Below are 17,610 nucleotides of genomic sequence, written 5' to 3'. Positions count from 1 at the left end.
AAAAAAAAAAAAAAAAATCAAGAGCAGCGCTTCACTTTTGAGAAACGGAAAGAAATAAAAGATAGAGAAAGCCTATGACAGAATTCCCATATCAGTTTATAGTTTAAATGCATGTCCAGCCCATGCTTGAGGGAATGAAGGGATATGAATAGTAATTATGTATAGTTCCATTGGAAGAAGAGAAATTATAGAGTTTGGTGCCATGCATGCAGAACACAAGTTTCAATCTCTAGAAAAACCTAATGTACTTGCCCCGCCAATCGCATCATGAATACCAAATTTAAGGTTCAGATGAGTAGCTTTGCAGCATGCTTTCACTACTTTGGCCAATTTGAATGGCAGAAGTTACTGTTTTTTTGCTGAACTATGGTGGAGCTCAACTCTCTACAACTTCACATGACCAGAGACTCCTCTGAATGAACCATAAAGAGGCTGTGATCTCCTGAAACTGAATATGTCATCTATTTTCACCGAGTAGTGCACTGGTCCACTTTTATCTGCTGTGTACTCCGAACTATGTAGGTTTCCATACACTCCTATACTTAATGACTTCCTCTGAGGTGCGCCAACTTTTATATGGTCATTGAAGAAGTCTATCAATTCTTGTTGTGTTAGCTGCCTCAATGCTGCAACCTGTTTCGGCGACATCCATAAGAACCAACTACTTACAGTCTACAATCCATTAAAAAAAGAATTTTTTATGTTTTATTTTAATTCGCCAACCTGTTTCGGCAACATCCATAAGAACCAACTACTTACAGTCTACAATCCATTAAAAAAATAATTTTTTATTTTTTATTTTAATTCGCCCTTGCTCCTTGAGTGAGTATTATCTTTCTATGTTCATGACAAAGAGGTCAGGAAGTGTAAATGAGAAGTCCTGTATGATGTTTTGCCTCTTGATCAATTTCACTTATCCCAGAATATATCATCATCATCTAAAATAGAAGGGGCACTGATGGTACCCGACAATAATTATTTTGAGCAACTAAAAAAAAAAGATCAGATTTTCATACCTCCAATTCTTTCCTATCAAACTTGAGGGTCCCATCATGAATCTCTTGCCAGTAAAATCCAGATTCTTCTTTTAAGTTCTTGTGCTTCTCAAGCTTCATGTCAATTAATGCATTCACATTATTCTGCAGAAGCAGTTCAATCACAAATTAAGATGAATCACCATAGATCCATTTAATCATCAAAGCTCTATAAATGATAACTTTTCACATAAAAACAACCCAAAGTCTCCAAAACCTCCGTTCACCATATTCCACTGAAAACCAAATTTGAGGGTAAGCCATGAAAAATTAATGCCACAAGGAAAAGATAAATTTATCTAATCATACAAAAGAAAGCTTAAAGTTTCCTGACTGCTCTGCTCACGTTGTAATAGCCCAAAGCTGATATTTTACGTAATTGTTCATGCTGCAATAGCCCAAACTCCGCTAATGAAGCACGTAACCATCATTCTAATTGGAAATTTGGAACCTGGATCGGGAAATAATTGCTGAACTGTGAGGAAGGTCTAACTACTCTTAACATATGTGTAAATCGTTGTGATTACCGAATAGCTATAAAAAGTCAATTGACAACATTTCAGTCCAAGAATTTAGAAAATGTTACATTATTGGCTTGACTGGGCCAGTAAGTGTCAGTTATAAAAAATTGTTCAGAAAAGATATTGAAATCGAGTGACACTAATCTAGATCATGATAAAGGCCATATACAGACAGAAAAGTGCTTATGGCAAATGTATCTCTCACCTTGAATTCGTCACTGGTCATCTCATAAAGTTTACTTTCAAATGTCTTGAGAAATGCCTCAACTCTCAAATCAATATGTCCAGGACCCTATTAAGGTCGATAGAGTACACAGGTTAGGCAAAGAGTCAATGGTGAGAAGAAGATAAGTCATGTTATATACCTTCACTGTAGATTGGATGATTATCCATATACCGTAGATACCAGAATCATTCCTACATTGAGTAAAAATTCAAAACTTATAGAAGAGAATGGCAGATGTTCCATGCAGGGTCTAATAATTGGGGTAAGATGTTTCACACCTCTGCATGAGAGAAGTAATGTACCCAAGCTGCTCAACTGATCTAAGCTGGTGGAAGGCTGATTGCTTTGCGATAAGAGCAAAAAGCTGAAGCTTCACATTCAGCAGAAAATCATCACGATGAACCTGTACATTTTTTCCAAAGACTAATAATATCAAAATCATCATTGAGATATTTCACCTCCAACAAAATGTCAAAAAGGTCAATGGTATAAGTTCTATAAATGATATACAAATGGGAAGTGACCATTATGGTTTCATTTTTGAAATAACATTATATCAGAGGCTCTGATGGCGCTATGCACATGCTTTCATACTACCTTTCCTTTCTCTAAATCAATTGTCCTTCACTTTCTACCAATGGTGGTTTGCGCAAAAAAAAATTATGGAATAGTAAATTCCCTAGAAGTTTTAAACATAAAGTTAGTTCAGGAAAAATTAGAGTTTTAGAAAAGAAAAATGGCAGCTTAGTAGATTTGCCTAACAGATGATTTTGAGGAAATCTTACCCTACCACAGTACATCAAGGAATAAGAAAACTGATGTAACAAGCTGACGGCTAACTGTTCTTATCCCAAGGAGCGATAAAGGTTATTAGGAACTCAATGAAATTATAAAGCTAGCGTCTGATTCGAAAATATCATCTTTTATATATTTATAGAACTACCTGAATATAGTGGACAAGAGCAGAATTCTCATTATCTGGATTAAGGCCTTCTGCAGGGTAGAAGTAACTCATGCCCCTTTCAAGTTTAACCACTCTATTTGTCACATGTTGAGACGGGAATAAAGGTTTGCATGCCGAATTTGGACCACTAAAGAAAATATCTTCAATATACTGGACCATTGACTCTGCTTCACTGGTTTGAATGTTTCCTAGAAAAAAGAAAAACGATTAGGCATGAATGAAATCAAAATGAAGAAAAGAATGGCTGTCATTAAACAATGTCTACAAAGATAAAGGTTTAGAGGAACCTGCTACATAACACTCAAGGAAGGCCCTTGAGAGCAACTTTGGAGCAAATTTTGCAAGATCTTCAGCTTCAAGATGGAGAAGAATGTCAAGTTCTTCCATCCAAGGCCACTTATGGTCTTGTAGTACTAAAGAGCAATAGTACATAGCCTGCTCATAGGGTTGTTGGAACTTGAAATTTTGGTACTCCTTTGTTAAGGTTTCCTGATTAAAAAAATGCATATATTTAACGTCCTTTGTGGAACACCCAAAGTGGAATACTCAAAATAATACATTTTGTGGATATAACCCTACTCGTTTGAATAAGATAAACTAATAACAAAAGGCAGAAGCCCAAATGCACAGAATGCCAACAAGGACCCTATCTAAAAGTGTTTTGTCCTTGCAAGATTAAGAACTTAAAAAGGAAAAAAATCAAGAAAAAGACCAATAAGCACCTTCTAGTGTGGAGAAAGCCCCCTTGAGGAACATGAATTCATCAATAAAGCCCTAAAATATATCTGGGCACCAGGGTTAGAGATTTTGGAGGGCCATGATGCAGTCATGAGCAGAAATGGATATGGAACTAGGAGGGCATGGTACATGTCAAGTAGTATAATCTACTAAGCTTCCCTGTACCTGGTCAAAGTATAGATGTCTAAGTTTTGACAGAAACATTTTACCACCATAAGGGTTTGAGGTAGAAAACTAATAGGGCGCAGGTTTTTCTTTTACTAAGCAATAGGGGTGCATTTAAAAAGCATTGATATAGTTCTGTTGTTCTTCAAATACAGCCAATATTTATTGACATCTCTTTTCTTTCTCGAAAGTGTGAAAAGTCAAACCAGTTGGCAACATGTTAAGGTTACTTTATTCTTACTTAATAAAGAAAAACATGTAATGGTTACACACAGAAGTGGAAGCTACATGTAGGGACAACAGAGGCAATACAGATGAAAAGTGATTCTGGATAGTATCTAAAGTAAGAAAAACAAAGAGACAAAAATAAAGTTTAATAATGAAACCAGGTCAAAACCGAACATATTCATAATCACTGCTGGAACAAATCCAATTATCAATTCTTGAGCTAATCTCCAGAAAAAAGTTTCCCTTCGTTTTGACTCAGAAAACTGATGGGTTTATGCATGTGTAACTATGTGGAACTAGGGAGTGAAGCAATGGAAAAGAGAGACAAAAATGCAATCCATGGATCAAGCCTCTTGATCACAGGAAAGGGTTCAAAATAATGAAGCCGACAGTCTTTTGTGGGGGGTGGGGGGGAGTGAAAATCACAGCACAAGCTATGAATACCATGCCCAACTCTTGGGACACCGTCACACCATTCTGAAAGGTGATTCTCTTTTATGCAAAGGTAAATCACGGCAATATGAAATAAGATATAAAGTTGAGCTTTTTATGGCAAGATGAGAATTACCTTTACCACAAAAAACCTTTCAGTTTTTACTTCAAATATTGCAATTTTTCCCAGCACAGTTTCCAATAAAGTCCTCAGTTTGTCATTGTAACCAATCAGAGTCACCTAAAGAAGAAAACCAGACAAATAGAGCAAACAGGCATTACACAACTAAAAAATTTTAGTTTCCAATCATGAACATAAGGCCAAATATTCTTAGAAAAATGAGGAAATTTCTCTCAAGTCTCATAAATACAGTTCATTTTATTTATTTCCATCAGATTGACAACAATTCACCAGTCAAATCCAATGAAATCACTTGTATTCCTGAAACAAAACACACACACACACACACACACACACACACACACACACACACACATCAATGGATAAATCTTCTATAATGACGAAGAGACTTTAAAGACGTAGATGAGCCAAGCAATTCCAAATAGCCTAATAAATTCAAGAGTACGATTTAATAGAAATATTTGAAAATTAAACCTTGATTTTAATATCATTAGAAAATAAAGCCCAGAGGCAAGGTCAATTAATAAAGAATCTAAGACAGCATATACTGTTTAGAAATAATATTTGCAGTTGTGTAGTGTGCAAGTACTACACAACCCTTTTGAAAAGAGTTATTAAATACGAGACTCACATGAAAAAAACTAATTTTTTAATAGTGGACTCCACTCTTTTTCAAAAAGATTGTGCGGCGCTTACGCACTCCACGACGATTGTATCTAGCATTACTCTTTCTATAAATAAATATCGGATGCATACAACTGTAACTGATATCTTGGGAATGGACAAAATTTTATTCAAGATACCTGAAAACCCCAATCATTGCGGTTTATGCCATAGTATAGACCAGCAACCTTTGCATAATAGGCTGAAATAAACAAGTTACAATTAGCTCTAGTCAGAAAAGAAAAACATAAACAATAACACAAACAAACCACCGCTGAAAATGAATCATCAAAGTTTATTTTGCACGCTATATTATCATATTGAGGCTGTACCTCTTTCGAAAAAGAAATATCTATAGGAAAGTTAAAAAAAAAAAAAAAAGGATCCCTTTCAATTTGAGAAATCTAATGAACTTCAGCTTCTCACCATATTCATTCAAGTAATCCATTAATAGCCGCGTAAAAATATCAGTTAGAACGTGTGCTTCAGGGGAGTTTCCAGCATGGGGACAGTTAAAATCTATCTTAACATACGCCTTAGGAGTAGAAAACATTGTATCAGACTTGTACCATAATCTTGAACATGATGCCTTTCTTAACAGAACTGGAAATTTGACCTGTTTAAAAAGGTCAATCAAATCAGAAACTCAGAAACAGAAAGTATCAGCCAGATGGAATAAACTTATAATATCTATCACACCATTTCTTGAGCGGCCTTAAGTGACAAGTCAGTAGGGATGAACACATTGGGTGCTGGTAGATGCAGATTATCATTAACAGCACAAAGCATCCATTCCTGCAATAAAAATCCAAATGTAAAACATCCGTCAAGTTTTTACCTTCATGCCAATTAAAATTCCTAAACTAAACTCAATTGAGCAAGCAACAAGCCAAACAACTTCTCATTTAATTCCAACTTGTCTACCAACCTCAATCATGGAGGGAGTAACTTTCTCCACAGAATATGCAGTTCCATACCATGGCTCAACCTTGTCTGTATGACCTTCAAATTTTTTTGATTCCCAAAAGATTCTGTAGAAATAGTCATTAGGAAAACTACCATGACTCAACCATGTCAGGGCCTCAGTTTGAAAATTGAAAACGGCCCATGTGATGATAATGAGAAATAACCAAATCCCTATGTACCATTCCATCCCATAGTTTTGCCAATCCTCTATTCCATTTTGGAATATGACTAAGAATATCATTCTAACAGTTTTCCCAACCAACACATAGGTTTATTTGAAATTCAGTACTATGTTTTTGCTTTGTTTGGCTGTCAATTTGAAACTAGTATTGAATTTGCAAACCCAACTAAATGTCAACTTTGTAGACGGCAGCAAGGTATAACATATTCACAATGGAAAGGATTAAATGCTATGGTCAGGCGAGAAATTTGATGTACTTTTTATCTCCAGCTCTCAAATGACATTATTCTGTTTGGAAATTATACTTCTGGCAAAAGATGCTGATTGGTGTATGCCTTCAAATTTAGCTAAAAAATAAAGCATACTCAACATGATCATGAGGTCAAAATTATAAGATTAGTGCCAAATAAGAGATACAAAAATCTTATTCAAAATGAAGTGGCAGCCACTTTTTTAAAGCTTCTGGCAATAAACACTTAGATAAGGCTGTGTATTACGAGGCTGAATAACAATACAAACAAGCTGTTTGTACAGCATTTCCACTCCTATAATAGAGAAAATTCAACTGTTGATATAAATATATTCTTGTTATATATACACCCATCATTAAAAAAATGCAAATCAGAAGATTGAAACTGTAAACATTGGGATTAAATAAAAAAGAACGTGAATTCTGAGAGACTCTGGGCATAAAACAGGTAATAGCACAAGTTTATTTAAAATTCATTGTAAAACTCCCCCAAAAAAATGGCAAATGAGCATCAGATAATTTAAAACTGTTTTTAATTACGAGGGTAAACAAACAGAATGATATTGCATTCTAGCTTTAAAAATGATGTTGGGATGAAAGAATGGAGATACCATAATGGAACATAAAAATTTCTCATTCTAAATAATATTAATACTATAAACAAGAAAGATTCTCTAATCAGTACAAAACTCACCGGACATTATCAATAGAGAGCTCCTCTAGTGCCATTTGAATAGTGCCTGGACTGAACTTTGAGGGCAAGGATGACCCCACCAGCCAATCTCTTGGCGGATATACCTTAAGAACATTGAAGGCAAATAAACGAAACAAAAATTCAGCAATTCCCCATTTAACCAAGATCATTTCAAAAGAAATAACATCTATAAGCTTCCCTCTATAACAAGCTATATTTAACTTTTTTAATTTTCAAAACAAAAATAATATTAAAAAATTACATTCCAACAATATTTTAACTTTATAATATTATTCACAAACTTTTTCAAAACTCAATAATACATCTTAACTCAAACAATTTCACTATTCTTCACAAACTATTTCACTACGATTTACAAAAGTCTCCCATGCCAGCCACTCCTTCCTGAACTTCCCCCTCTGCCAATTTTCATCATCGCCACAATTATTGGGTCAATGACAATTTTCCTTGTAACTCCGCAAAACCCAACCTGTGCGTGCCCAGCTTCTCATGTCATCAAGCATTTGATAAAAAATATATCCACCAATCCCCCATTTATGTGTTATATCTGACCAAGAAACAATTTTTTGGGAGATTTCAGACGCTTTATTTTTCTTTCAATCCTCCCAAAGGAATATTTTGCACAATTTCAATTTGGCAAGGTTGCATAATCCATGATTAATTTTCTTAAACGATGACTACATATCCGAAGGAAAATGATAAAAAAAAGAAGAGTAAATAATCCCTAAATTACCTGCATATTGCATGCGAGATGGACCGCATAATTAACGGGAGTGACTTTGTCTTGATAATGGAATTTTGTCTCGCAGACGGATGAAAGCTTCATTATCACATTGAGTTGACTCAGTTTTATGAAGAAACATTGTGAAGATATGATAACATACGCAAGAATATGCATATGATACCTCATCAAATATCCATTTGCAAATGCCGGACTGTTGTAAAAGGCGAATATATTTGAATAACAACCCAACAACATCTTGCATGTGTTCTGCAGTTAGATCAACATTAGTCAACAAATCTATACGCCAGGTTATTAGAAACCACAACAGTATAAAAAGTAATGTTTATCAGCAAATCACATAAAAAAAAAATATAGAGGGGAGAAGAGAGGGCTGAGCTGGGGATGTTGAAAGTTCAAAACAACTAACCGTGACCAGCATCAGTAAGATGAATCACTACATCGAAGAATGAAAACTCCAAAGTCCAATCTGCTTCACCTGCAAACAATCCCGTGGCCCATCCTACATTTTTGTTTTTGGAGGAGGGGCAACTGAACAGATGAGCTTTCCAGAGATGGTGAGATTAATAAGCAATACACATACAAACAGAACTCCCATAATTTCATAGTTATATGTGGATAACAGGAGTAACATCACTCGGAGCACGTATGCTAAACGTACCTTATCCCTTCTATTAGAAGGTCAGCAAGGATAGTTGAAAAGGCAGTGGTTCTACCAATCACTACATCTAAAGGGGGGTGAATAGGTGTAATCCAATTTTTATGGTCTTTCCAAAATTAGTCAAACAACAGTTAATAAAGGAATCAAATAACACAAATAATCAACACATGATTTTGATCATGGAGTGGAAACTCATTCGAAGAATGTCTTCAAAATCTAATACCATTCCGGGTGTAAGACACCACCTCAAATCCACTATAGAAACTTTAGTTCATTACAACCAATTTAGAGACACTCACAAAACCTTTGTAGTAGCTAAATTTGACTTGCAATACCATGAATGACCCACTCGATCTCTACATCAACAGCGGTTTCGGACTCTTCCGGCCAATGAACACATCCACTACAATGGACTCATATAAAGTTTGATTTTGAGTGTGGTGTGGTGGAGATGTGTTTATCCAAGAGAGACTCAACCAGTGGGGGAGAGGTTGCTCTAAAAAGGTCTTGGAGGCCCTTAGGGTTTTTGCTCTAATTCTCTACACCAAAAAACAAAAGAGACCTGTTCTATTTAAAGTCCCAAGTAAAAGAGGCGCTCAATATCCTAAATTTTAAGTGATCTAGAACATTGGCTCGAGCGAGAATCGAGCGCAAGCTGTCTTTCAGAAGTCGCTCAAGTACCAGGTCAAGCGCACAACGAGTGACCCAATCTGTCTGAATTCGCTTGAGCGCCATGTTGAGCGAGGGTCGAGCGACCCAATTTGTCTGAGTTCACTCGAGCGTCATGTCGAGCGATCCACTCTGTATGGGTCTGGCTCGAGCACTAGTCGAGCGAACTTTCTGTTTTGAGCTTTGCTTGACCAATGATGAGCACACTTCAATCCTTTTCAAGGTATATCGCTTCAACACTTGTTACAACACTATTTTACACAGGTTTTCACAAGAATATGCCAATCAACTCATTTTTCCCTCAACAATAGTCAATACGTAAATTATTTCATCATTTCGACGTCGTAAAGACATATTTCACTTTTTCAGCATGCCACCCTTTAGATTTTTCTTACATTTAGAAAACAAAATGTTACTTTCCTAAATCCAACTAAACTATTGTAACGCTTTAATGGAAGAACCAAACCACATGGCCTATATTTTAAAAGTACTAGTCAATGATACAATTAGAATCTCATTGAAACCTTAAAAAGAGCAAAAGCTTCTCATTCCCAAACAATATAGGATCTCATACACTACTCTTATCCTTATCATATGAGATATCACAATTATAATATTGAAAAACTAACTAATTCTAAGATAAATATATGGGCCAACTTTTTGGTTCATAGGAAGCCAGTATATCTAGGCAATAAAAATGTTCAAAGAAGAGAGGGTAAAAGAAAACAAATCCAAGAGAGGGAAACAGAAAGAATCTGCCTGAAAGTATGGGTGTGGGTGGGGCGGGGTTGCCCCATTCAGTCCCCCGCCCGCATGGGCGGGGCGTGGGGTTCCAACCAAAAAAACACATGAAAAAGTTTAAATCCACAACAATACACATTGAAAACCAAAACTAGCAAAAAGGAAAAACCAAAACAGCCAAAAATTTGAGGATATGAGAGAGAGAGAGAGAGAGAGAGAGAGAGAGAGAGAGAGAGAGAGAGAGAGAGAGAGAGAGAGAGAACTTAAATGTCATCCAAGTCGGATTCTCACTGCAGGCCCGTGTTGCTAAAGATGAAAGAGAGAAGGGGGGAAGAGAGAAGATGCAACAGTAGACCGCACCACTCTGGCGACTGTGAGAGGGAGAGAGGGCAGCAGTGCATGGCAAAGAGGAGAGAGCTCAGGGAGAAAAGAAGGAAAAAGAGAGGGGGAAACCCAAAAACGACGTCATTTTGGCGTTCTTAAAAAAAAAGATTTCGTGTGTGTATATATATATATAAGTTTTGGGCTGGGGTTAAGTCAAATCTGAGGGGCGGGGTGCAGAGCCCACCCCTGCCCCTTCATCGGCGGGTGGGGTTGCCAGCGCTACCCTAGCGGGAGCAGGGTGGATGAGTGCAGGGTAGTGCCGCCATCCACCTTTACTTTGAAAGCAAATATTCCCAAAGCATGTACTATACTGAGAGTGGCATACTGCCAAAGCATGAAATGACCAATCAGGAGAATCAGTCCTTTATTAGCCATAGGATCATTCTAGAGCCACCATTAGGGGCTCCTGCTAGGCTTAATTTTTTTCTTTTATTGGGTTTTTTTTTTACATCATTTTTAATACTTTTAAATATTTTAAAAAAAAATCATAATAATATTAAACAATTTTTTCTTAATCACTAAGAAAAAAAAAAACCGTTGGGGGATCCCTAGCTTTACTCTTAGCCATATGTTTAAATATTGACAAATGTAGAAGAAAGTTAATTCCTAGATAAGCTCATAAGCGTAAAAAGTGAGAGGCAGATGGAAGAGGCTGTTTTTAAGTAGGAGAATAAAAACTCAAAAAACAAGAAACCCTCTACAAGGTAACTGGTGAAAAAAATCCAGGCACCAGTCCCACTGGGAAACGAAATGAGATTACAGGCAGACAGTATCACCAAAATATCAACATTTTGACACCTTTTGCCCCAAAAGACTTATTTGCTTCAATGGTGGGCAAGTTCACGACACAAAAGACTTACCTGAAAAGAAAAGTGATTACAATACACAAGTAAAAGGGATTGACCCAAAGAAAAAAGAGAAGGTTAAAGAGTGAGGAGGAAGCTAATAATCTCTATGACGTCTCCGTTCATGAAGCACATAATTATTTCAGGAGAGTGTCCAGTAAAATGCTCAACATGTTGATTATCCTTATATTCGAATAAATTAAATAAATAAACAGGAAGTTCTATTAGGAACTATTTCAAGGTGTAGCAATAGAAATCAATAACATGTAAGTTTGAGCAAGTAAAAATCAAGAAATCTGAAAAACTGATATTGTGCAATACCCACCCAATGTTTTCAAGACGTAAAACAAAGATCCTTCTCCTTCATGGCCAATTAGATGACTAAGGTACCTGCATGGACCTTCCTTGTAATGGTGGATCTCCGGAGTTATCGGCCATGCAATTCCCAGTTTATGACCTTCTTTTATTGGGACAGATCTGACAAGAACCTGAAACAAAAACACAAACAGAAACAAAAAAAAAAAATCCCTTTAATATCTAAAAACCTTTACCGTCTATACTTTTTGTCGGAGTTCCACATATGGAATACTTTGTCTAATCACATAAATGATTTACCACTAGTATGCATACCTGTAAATGTTCGGATGTGCAAGGCTCACCAGGACAGCGGAAACAACTTCTTTCAGTGTTTCGGATGTCCTGGAACTTAAGCTCCACCAGGTTTTGAATCTCATCAATATTTTCTGGAAATAACATGATAGTTGTTACTTGTTAATAGCTTAAAGCAAACATAATTTTGAGCCTGAAGTGTACAGGAAAAATTAATATTAACCTTTTCCGTATACAACCAGATGCATGAGATTGGCAGAATAATTTTCTTCATAAAATTTGAAGAGCTCTTGTCTTGTATCCAATCCTCTTGCTTTCGGTCTAACCTCCAAGGTATCCCAGTTCCCTACACAAGGAAGGTATCTAGCAACATTGTAAGAAATGATTAGGATATGTGAGTCTTTTTACATACAACTGGTGGATCTTAAACTCACTACCTAATCCTCCATCTTGTTCTTACAAAGGAATTAGGTTCCATTAATTTGAACTTTTTAGCTATGATGATGGGATTTGGAACTCTTGGCATCTACCCCATAATGGTTGTTGCTTAACATTAAGTCCTTGTTACTTACCATTATATACTTATCAAACTAAGTGGCACGAACACTTCCATGGCTAAAATCAAATATGGCTGGGAAAAGAGGTATGTTCACTCACAAACAACAAACACATTGAGATGGTACAGAATCTACAGATATAATTGTAAAGATGGGGAAAATTTTGATGGTCAAAAGCTTAGTCAATTTCGAAATGATTTGAGATCAGCACATTGAAACTTTTGTACTAGCTACAGTTAATGATGGCTTTCTAGGAGCCCTTTTTTTTAAAAAAAAAATTCTTTTTGGGGTGAGGGCGGCTACAGAGCAAATATTTGGAAAATTGAATGCAAGAAACATGTTCCCATGTACGTTGTTTGGGCATCACCCAACCATTCCTAAAAGCTCCCAGCAATTTCACTTCCACTTTTTGGCTAGCTGTCTTTCAAAGTCAAAATCAAGCCAAGAAGCCTACAAAGTTGTAACATACAAACCTATAATTTAGGTTAATTCAGTTAGAAATTATTTAGTTATGTTCTGATTATATTTATTCTTTTTATTAATTACTTATTTATTAAATTATCTCTATGGTAAGATTTTAAGTAATTAGATTGCTACGACACGTTTTCTAGAAAGATTAGTAACGTCTAGTGCCTCGTATAGGTCACAAGCTACGACGTGAGATTTCGGAAGCACCGCTAAGAGGTAAATAGTATGATCATATAAATGTACGCGTAATGTAAATATTATAATTGGGTATGATAATATGATATGGTTTTGATGGTTATCTACATTGCGCTAAGAGCCAAGTCAAGGTTAGATCGCTTTCACGAATTTCTATGAATTACGATGATTTACATGAAAGTAAGCCTATATATATGTTATGCTTTTATGGATTGTTGATTAATGGATTGAATGTTACTAAAATCACATGGAAGTCATGATATGATCATATAATAATTTAAGATAGGTATTCTATGAATTAAAATAGCCAGATCATGCATGCTTCATTCATGTAGTACTTAGACCATATATGCCATGTATTGTTCATGCAATAACTTAAGTCAAGCATGCCATGTAATAAATAGCCAGATCATGTATGACATGTTCATTAGTTCTCAGATCATGCATGCCATGAAATGTCATAAAATGATTAAATCATGTTAGGCCATGTCATGCTATACTATACCATGTACAAGAATATATCATGTTATGCCATGCCATGTACAAGAATATGCCATGCTAGAAAAGTCTAAGAAGTCCAAGAAAATTATCATGCATCAAGAAAGATAAACATTTTAAGGTAACACGGACCCAAGCGTGTTTACCACAGTTATGCTAAGACGGTACCACGGACTCAAGCGTGGTTACCACAAGTTAAGTGAAACACGGACTCAAGCGTGTTTCACTCCATGTCATGCAAGTTAAGTGAACATGGACCCAAGCATGTTTCACTCCATGTCAAGCAAGATGAGTGAAACACGGACCCAAGCGTGTTTCACTCCATGTCAAGCAAGATAAGTGAAACACAGACTTAAGCGTGTTTCACTCCATGTCAAGCAGGATAAGTGAAATACGGACTCAAGCGTGTTTCACTCCATGTCAAGCATGATAAGTGAAATACGGACTCAAGCGTATTTCACTCCATGTTATGCAAGTTAAGTGAAATACGGACTCAAGCGTGTTTCACTACATGACAAGTTATGTGGTGCCATGGACTCAAGCGTGGTTCACCATGAAATAAGTACAATTCAAGATAAACAAGTTACTCATGCATTCACGCTTCATGTTTGCCATGATTATGAATGTTTCCGCTCATGTTAATCCATGAATGTTATATGAAAGTTATGATAAGGCTTTAAAAATCAAATTTATGCTAAGCTAGATAGTATTTTACGGTATGATGTATTATTTACTGAGTATTCGACTCATTTTTGTTGTTTGTCTTTTTGTTTTCTTCTATGTTGATTGCCACAGATGGTGATTATGATGATGCAAAGCTGGATGGCCAGGAGTAGATTTAGTATAAGGACTTAGAGACGAATAAGTGTCATTTACACAAGAATTAAGTTTCTTTTATGTCATTTCAATAACTAGTCTTGTTTAAGATTAGCTCATGTTTTGCGTTAATCGGTTTCAAGTTTCAAGACTATTTATATCCTTTCAGTTAAGTTTCTTTCAATAAATGAGGTATTTCAGAGTAATGAGTCTCTTTACCGGGCCTTTTATCATGTTTGTTAGTAACGTCTCTATCCTACGGGAACGGGGTGTTACAAAAGTAGTGCATTTCAAGAACATCTATTCTACAGATTGGACAAATTTGAAGGGTGGGGAACATGAACCATGAAATAAATTTGCAATATGACACGAGTTTTGCATCATAACTTTGCAGCGTTGGTCGAAGAATCAAAAACCATGAGAAAAATAAGTAAAAATAGGAGATGGCATTCGTCTTCAATCTTACTTTGGTCCAACGTTTCATCAGTTTCTACCAACTATATGTAGAGTAAAATTATCAAGATTACTTATAAAAGAAACATTAAAAAGATAAAATCCTGACCCGTGCTGAATTTATGGAATGGATGACCCTCAATGCTCAAATGTTTCTGAAGCTGAAAAAGTGACAAATTTCACACAGAGAATGTGATTAGAAGCAATTGACAGCACTACTATATAAAAAGAAAATGTCATGGTATTTGTATATATATATAAAAAAAAAATGTCATGGTTATAATTCACATAAAGATAAGAAATTAAAAAATTGAGAAATACTCTATCCACAAAAAGATTACATAAAAGAAATCTTACAAACTGATGCTGCTTAATGTGGTTCATCAGACTGTAAAGTTACTTTCATCATAAAGTAAATCTAACAGATCAGTTGAACACATGTCAGTTTGTAAGATTATTTTGTTTAATTTTCATGTGGATGTAGCAGTACTCCTAAAAAAATACATAAACTGTGAAGATATGTTCATTAAATATTTTTCCTAATTTTGTGTGACTCTTAATGTTCATTAAACAAAATGGTTTGGGTGTTGAGAAGTGTTGAGCTATGTTGTGAATAGTAGTAAAAAAATAATAATAAAATATTGAATAGTAGTAAAAAATAATGAATAGTAGCAAAAAGTAGGTAAAAAATAATAATAAAGTAATAAATAGTAATGGAGAGTGTTGAGAAGTGTTGAGAATTCTCAACATCCAAACCGGCCTGCATGAGTTTACATAGCTCGGCAAATTAAATAGAAGGCCCCACTTAAGTTATGATCTACTACCATTTCCTCAGTCACTCTAATAAGCACAAAAAACAGCAATTCTTTAATAGAAAACAAATCTGATCGAGGATAGCAAGGTTAGTACATTGAGCGTTGCAATTATAAAAGACGCATAGAAAGGACAGTAACCAATACCTGGTCCATTCTCCGAGCATCTGACAATAAGTTCTTCCGATTCTCTAAGAGAAAGAGAGAGAGACACAAAGGTCTAAGATGAACCACATAAAGGCGTTAGCCAAGATCCAGAAAAGAAGACTTACCAGAATCAACAGCTTTAATTTCCCTCGAAGTAGCATCGGCTGACATCAAAGGTTTAATAAAGAACTGGGCAAACCTGAGCAGCAAACACAGACAATCTAGGGTGATCACAATTCTGACGAAACTGATGATCATAACAGCCAACAGAAAAAGGAAGGAAAGCATCTACCTGTCCAAAGCTTCTTCAAAACAGTCGTTGTTAACGTCAAAATAATAATTGGTTTGTTCTGAAGATGTAAAAGCATTTGTGCTGCCACCATGCTATGCATCAAGAAAATCAACCAGATAGAGAATGTGAAAACCCACATGAGTTGGCAATCTACAATGACATCGAATCAAAAAAATAAAAGTTTCTCAAGGCACAAATCTATAATTTTTGTGCCCTCAAATAGAAGGCAAAACACAACTGCCCAGCAAGAAGGTACACTGCTTGCTCTCAACATTTGTTGACCGTTAAACAAATAAAATGGAAAACAGAAGAAAGAAAAATGGGAGTCATGTCAGTAATAAGTTTGAAGAAGGCATAGTTATCCCTCCAAATTATGAATGGTAAGTACCTCTGCAATGTACTTGGAGTAACTATCTTCCAATGGGTATTTCTCACTAGCATAAAACAGCATATGCTCTGCAAATAAAAAAATCAAAATGAGACAGGAAAAAGCTTATTTGCATCTAACCCCACTTCAAAATTTCAATGTTTGCTAAGTTAATCTGTATATAAACAAAATCCTTCTATAGTAAGTGACACATACTCAAAACAGAGCAATGTGCACATGTTGTCCGAGTTCATTATCTTCAACTTCACATCAGAAGCTACGAGCATTCGTTGAACAACTTTCAATTATACAAAAAATATCTATGTATTTATTTAAAGAACAACGCCATGGCACAAACTTACAGAGCCACGTTGCAAATTTGCAATAAAGCAAATAGCACCGAAACTAACGGTAAAACAGACAAATATATGCAATTGAGTATAGAAGGCATAATACTATATAATAATATCTCAAAAACAGAAAACCTTACCGAGAAAATGGGCGAGGCCCGGAAGGCCTTCGGGGTCGCTGAAGTAGCCCACCCTGACATCCATGCTAGCAGCACACTGGAAAAAGAAAGATGAAAATGAAAACCAGCTGACGAACACAGAGGTGAGCCTTAAAGATTATAACCGAGACTATAAAATCAGAAAAATAATTAAATCTGAAACAGGATATAACATGATCGTAAACAACACCAGGAAAAAAGAAAGCAAAAAAGAAAGATCGGATTGCCTTATCGGTATCGGGATCGCTGATGAGTAGGACCTCAAGGGAGTTCTTGAGGACGATCCTTCTGTACTCCCTCTTGTCCGTCCTCGCCTTGAATATCTCCACCAGCTCTCCTTTTGCAACCGCCATGACTGAATGCAGAATGCGTATGAGGAAGAGACGACGACGAAGACCCGGAGAGAGTTTTTATCATTATAAAGGCCAAAAAGACAAGCTCAGCCCGATGTACGGGGTGCACTATAGACGCTTTTATGTATTATATCTTATACGTACGTTGCCCTTTCCAACCGCCCCGTCATGTCTTGCTTATTAAAAAAACAATAAATAAATAAATAAGTTTGACGGATTGACCCTACTATATAGACTACAACTTTTAGCGTCGTTTACTGGTATAGTC

At 35.9% G+C, this 17,610-nt stretch overlaps 1 protein-coding gene across 2 annotated transcripts; it reads right to left on the bottom strand.

Annotated features, from left to right (window-relative positions):
• Positions 1 to 75: 75 nt before the first annotated feature.
• On the bottom strand, positions 76 to 17,446 carry LOC122278982 (insulin-degrading enzyme-like 1, peroxisomal). 2 transcript variants are annotated; one of them, XM_043089216.1, is made up of 26 exons: positions 17,217 to 17,445; positions 16,972 to 17,047; positions 16,503 to 16,570; positions 16,115 to 16,206; positions 15,948 to 16,021; positions 15,823 to 15,866; positions 14,973 to 15,024; positions 12,100 to 12,222; positions 11,898 to 12,010; positions 11,593 to 11,755; positions 8,377 to 8,469; positions 8,131 to 8,216; positions 7,959 to 8,045; positions 7,205 to 7,308; positions 6,042 to 6,144; positions 5,813 to 5,908; positions 5,540 to 5,729; positions 5,254 to 5,315; positions 4,445 to 4,549; positions 3,033 to 3,234; positions 2,725 to 2,933; positions 2,060 to 2,184; positions 1,921 to 1,972; positions 1,761 to 1,847; positions 1,017 to 1,139; positions 76 to 633 (listed from the first exon to the last, which is right to left on the bottom strand). In XM_043089216.1, the coding sequence occupies exons 1-26, from the start codon at positions 17,340 to 17,342 to the stop codon at positions 385 to 387; spliced, it is 2,904 nt and encodes a 967-aa protein (XP_042945150.1). In that variant the 5' UTR covers positions 17,343 to 17,445; the 3' UTR covers positions 76 to 384. The 2 variants fall into 2 exon arrangements, 1 of the variants encoding a protein (XP_042945150.1); XR_006229411.1 differs by lacking the exon at positions 76 to 633 and adding an exon at positions 1,381 to 1,485 and having other exon boundaries at positions 1,020 to 1,139; positions 17,217 to 17,446.
• Positions 17,447 to 17,610: the final 164 nt, after the last annotated feature.

Source organism: Carya illinoinensis, chromosome 10 (assembly GCF_018687715.1).
Source record: "Carya illinoinensis cultivar Pawnee chromosome 10, C.illinoinensisPawnee_v1, whole genome shotgun sequence".
In the NCBI taxonomy this organism is placed as follows: domain Eukaryota; kingdom Viridiplantae; phylum Streptophyta; class Magnoliopsida; order Fagales; family Juglandaceae; genus Carya; species Carya illinoinensis.
This window is presented reverse-complemented; position numbering and strand designations above follow the sequence as displayed.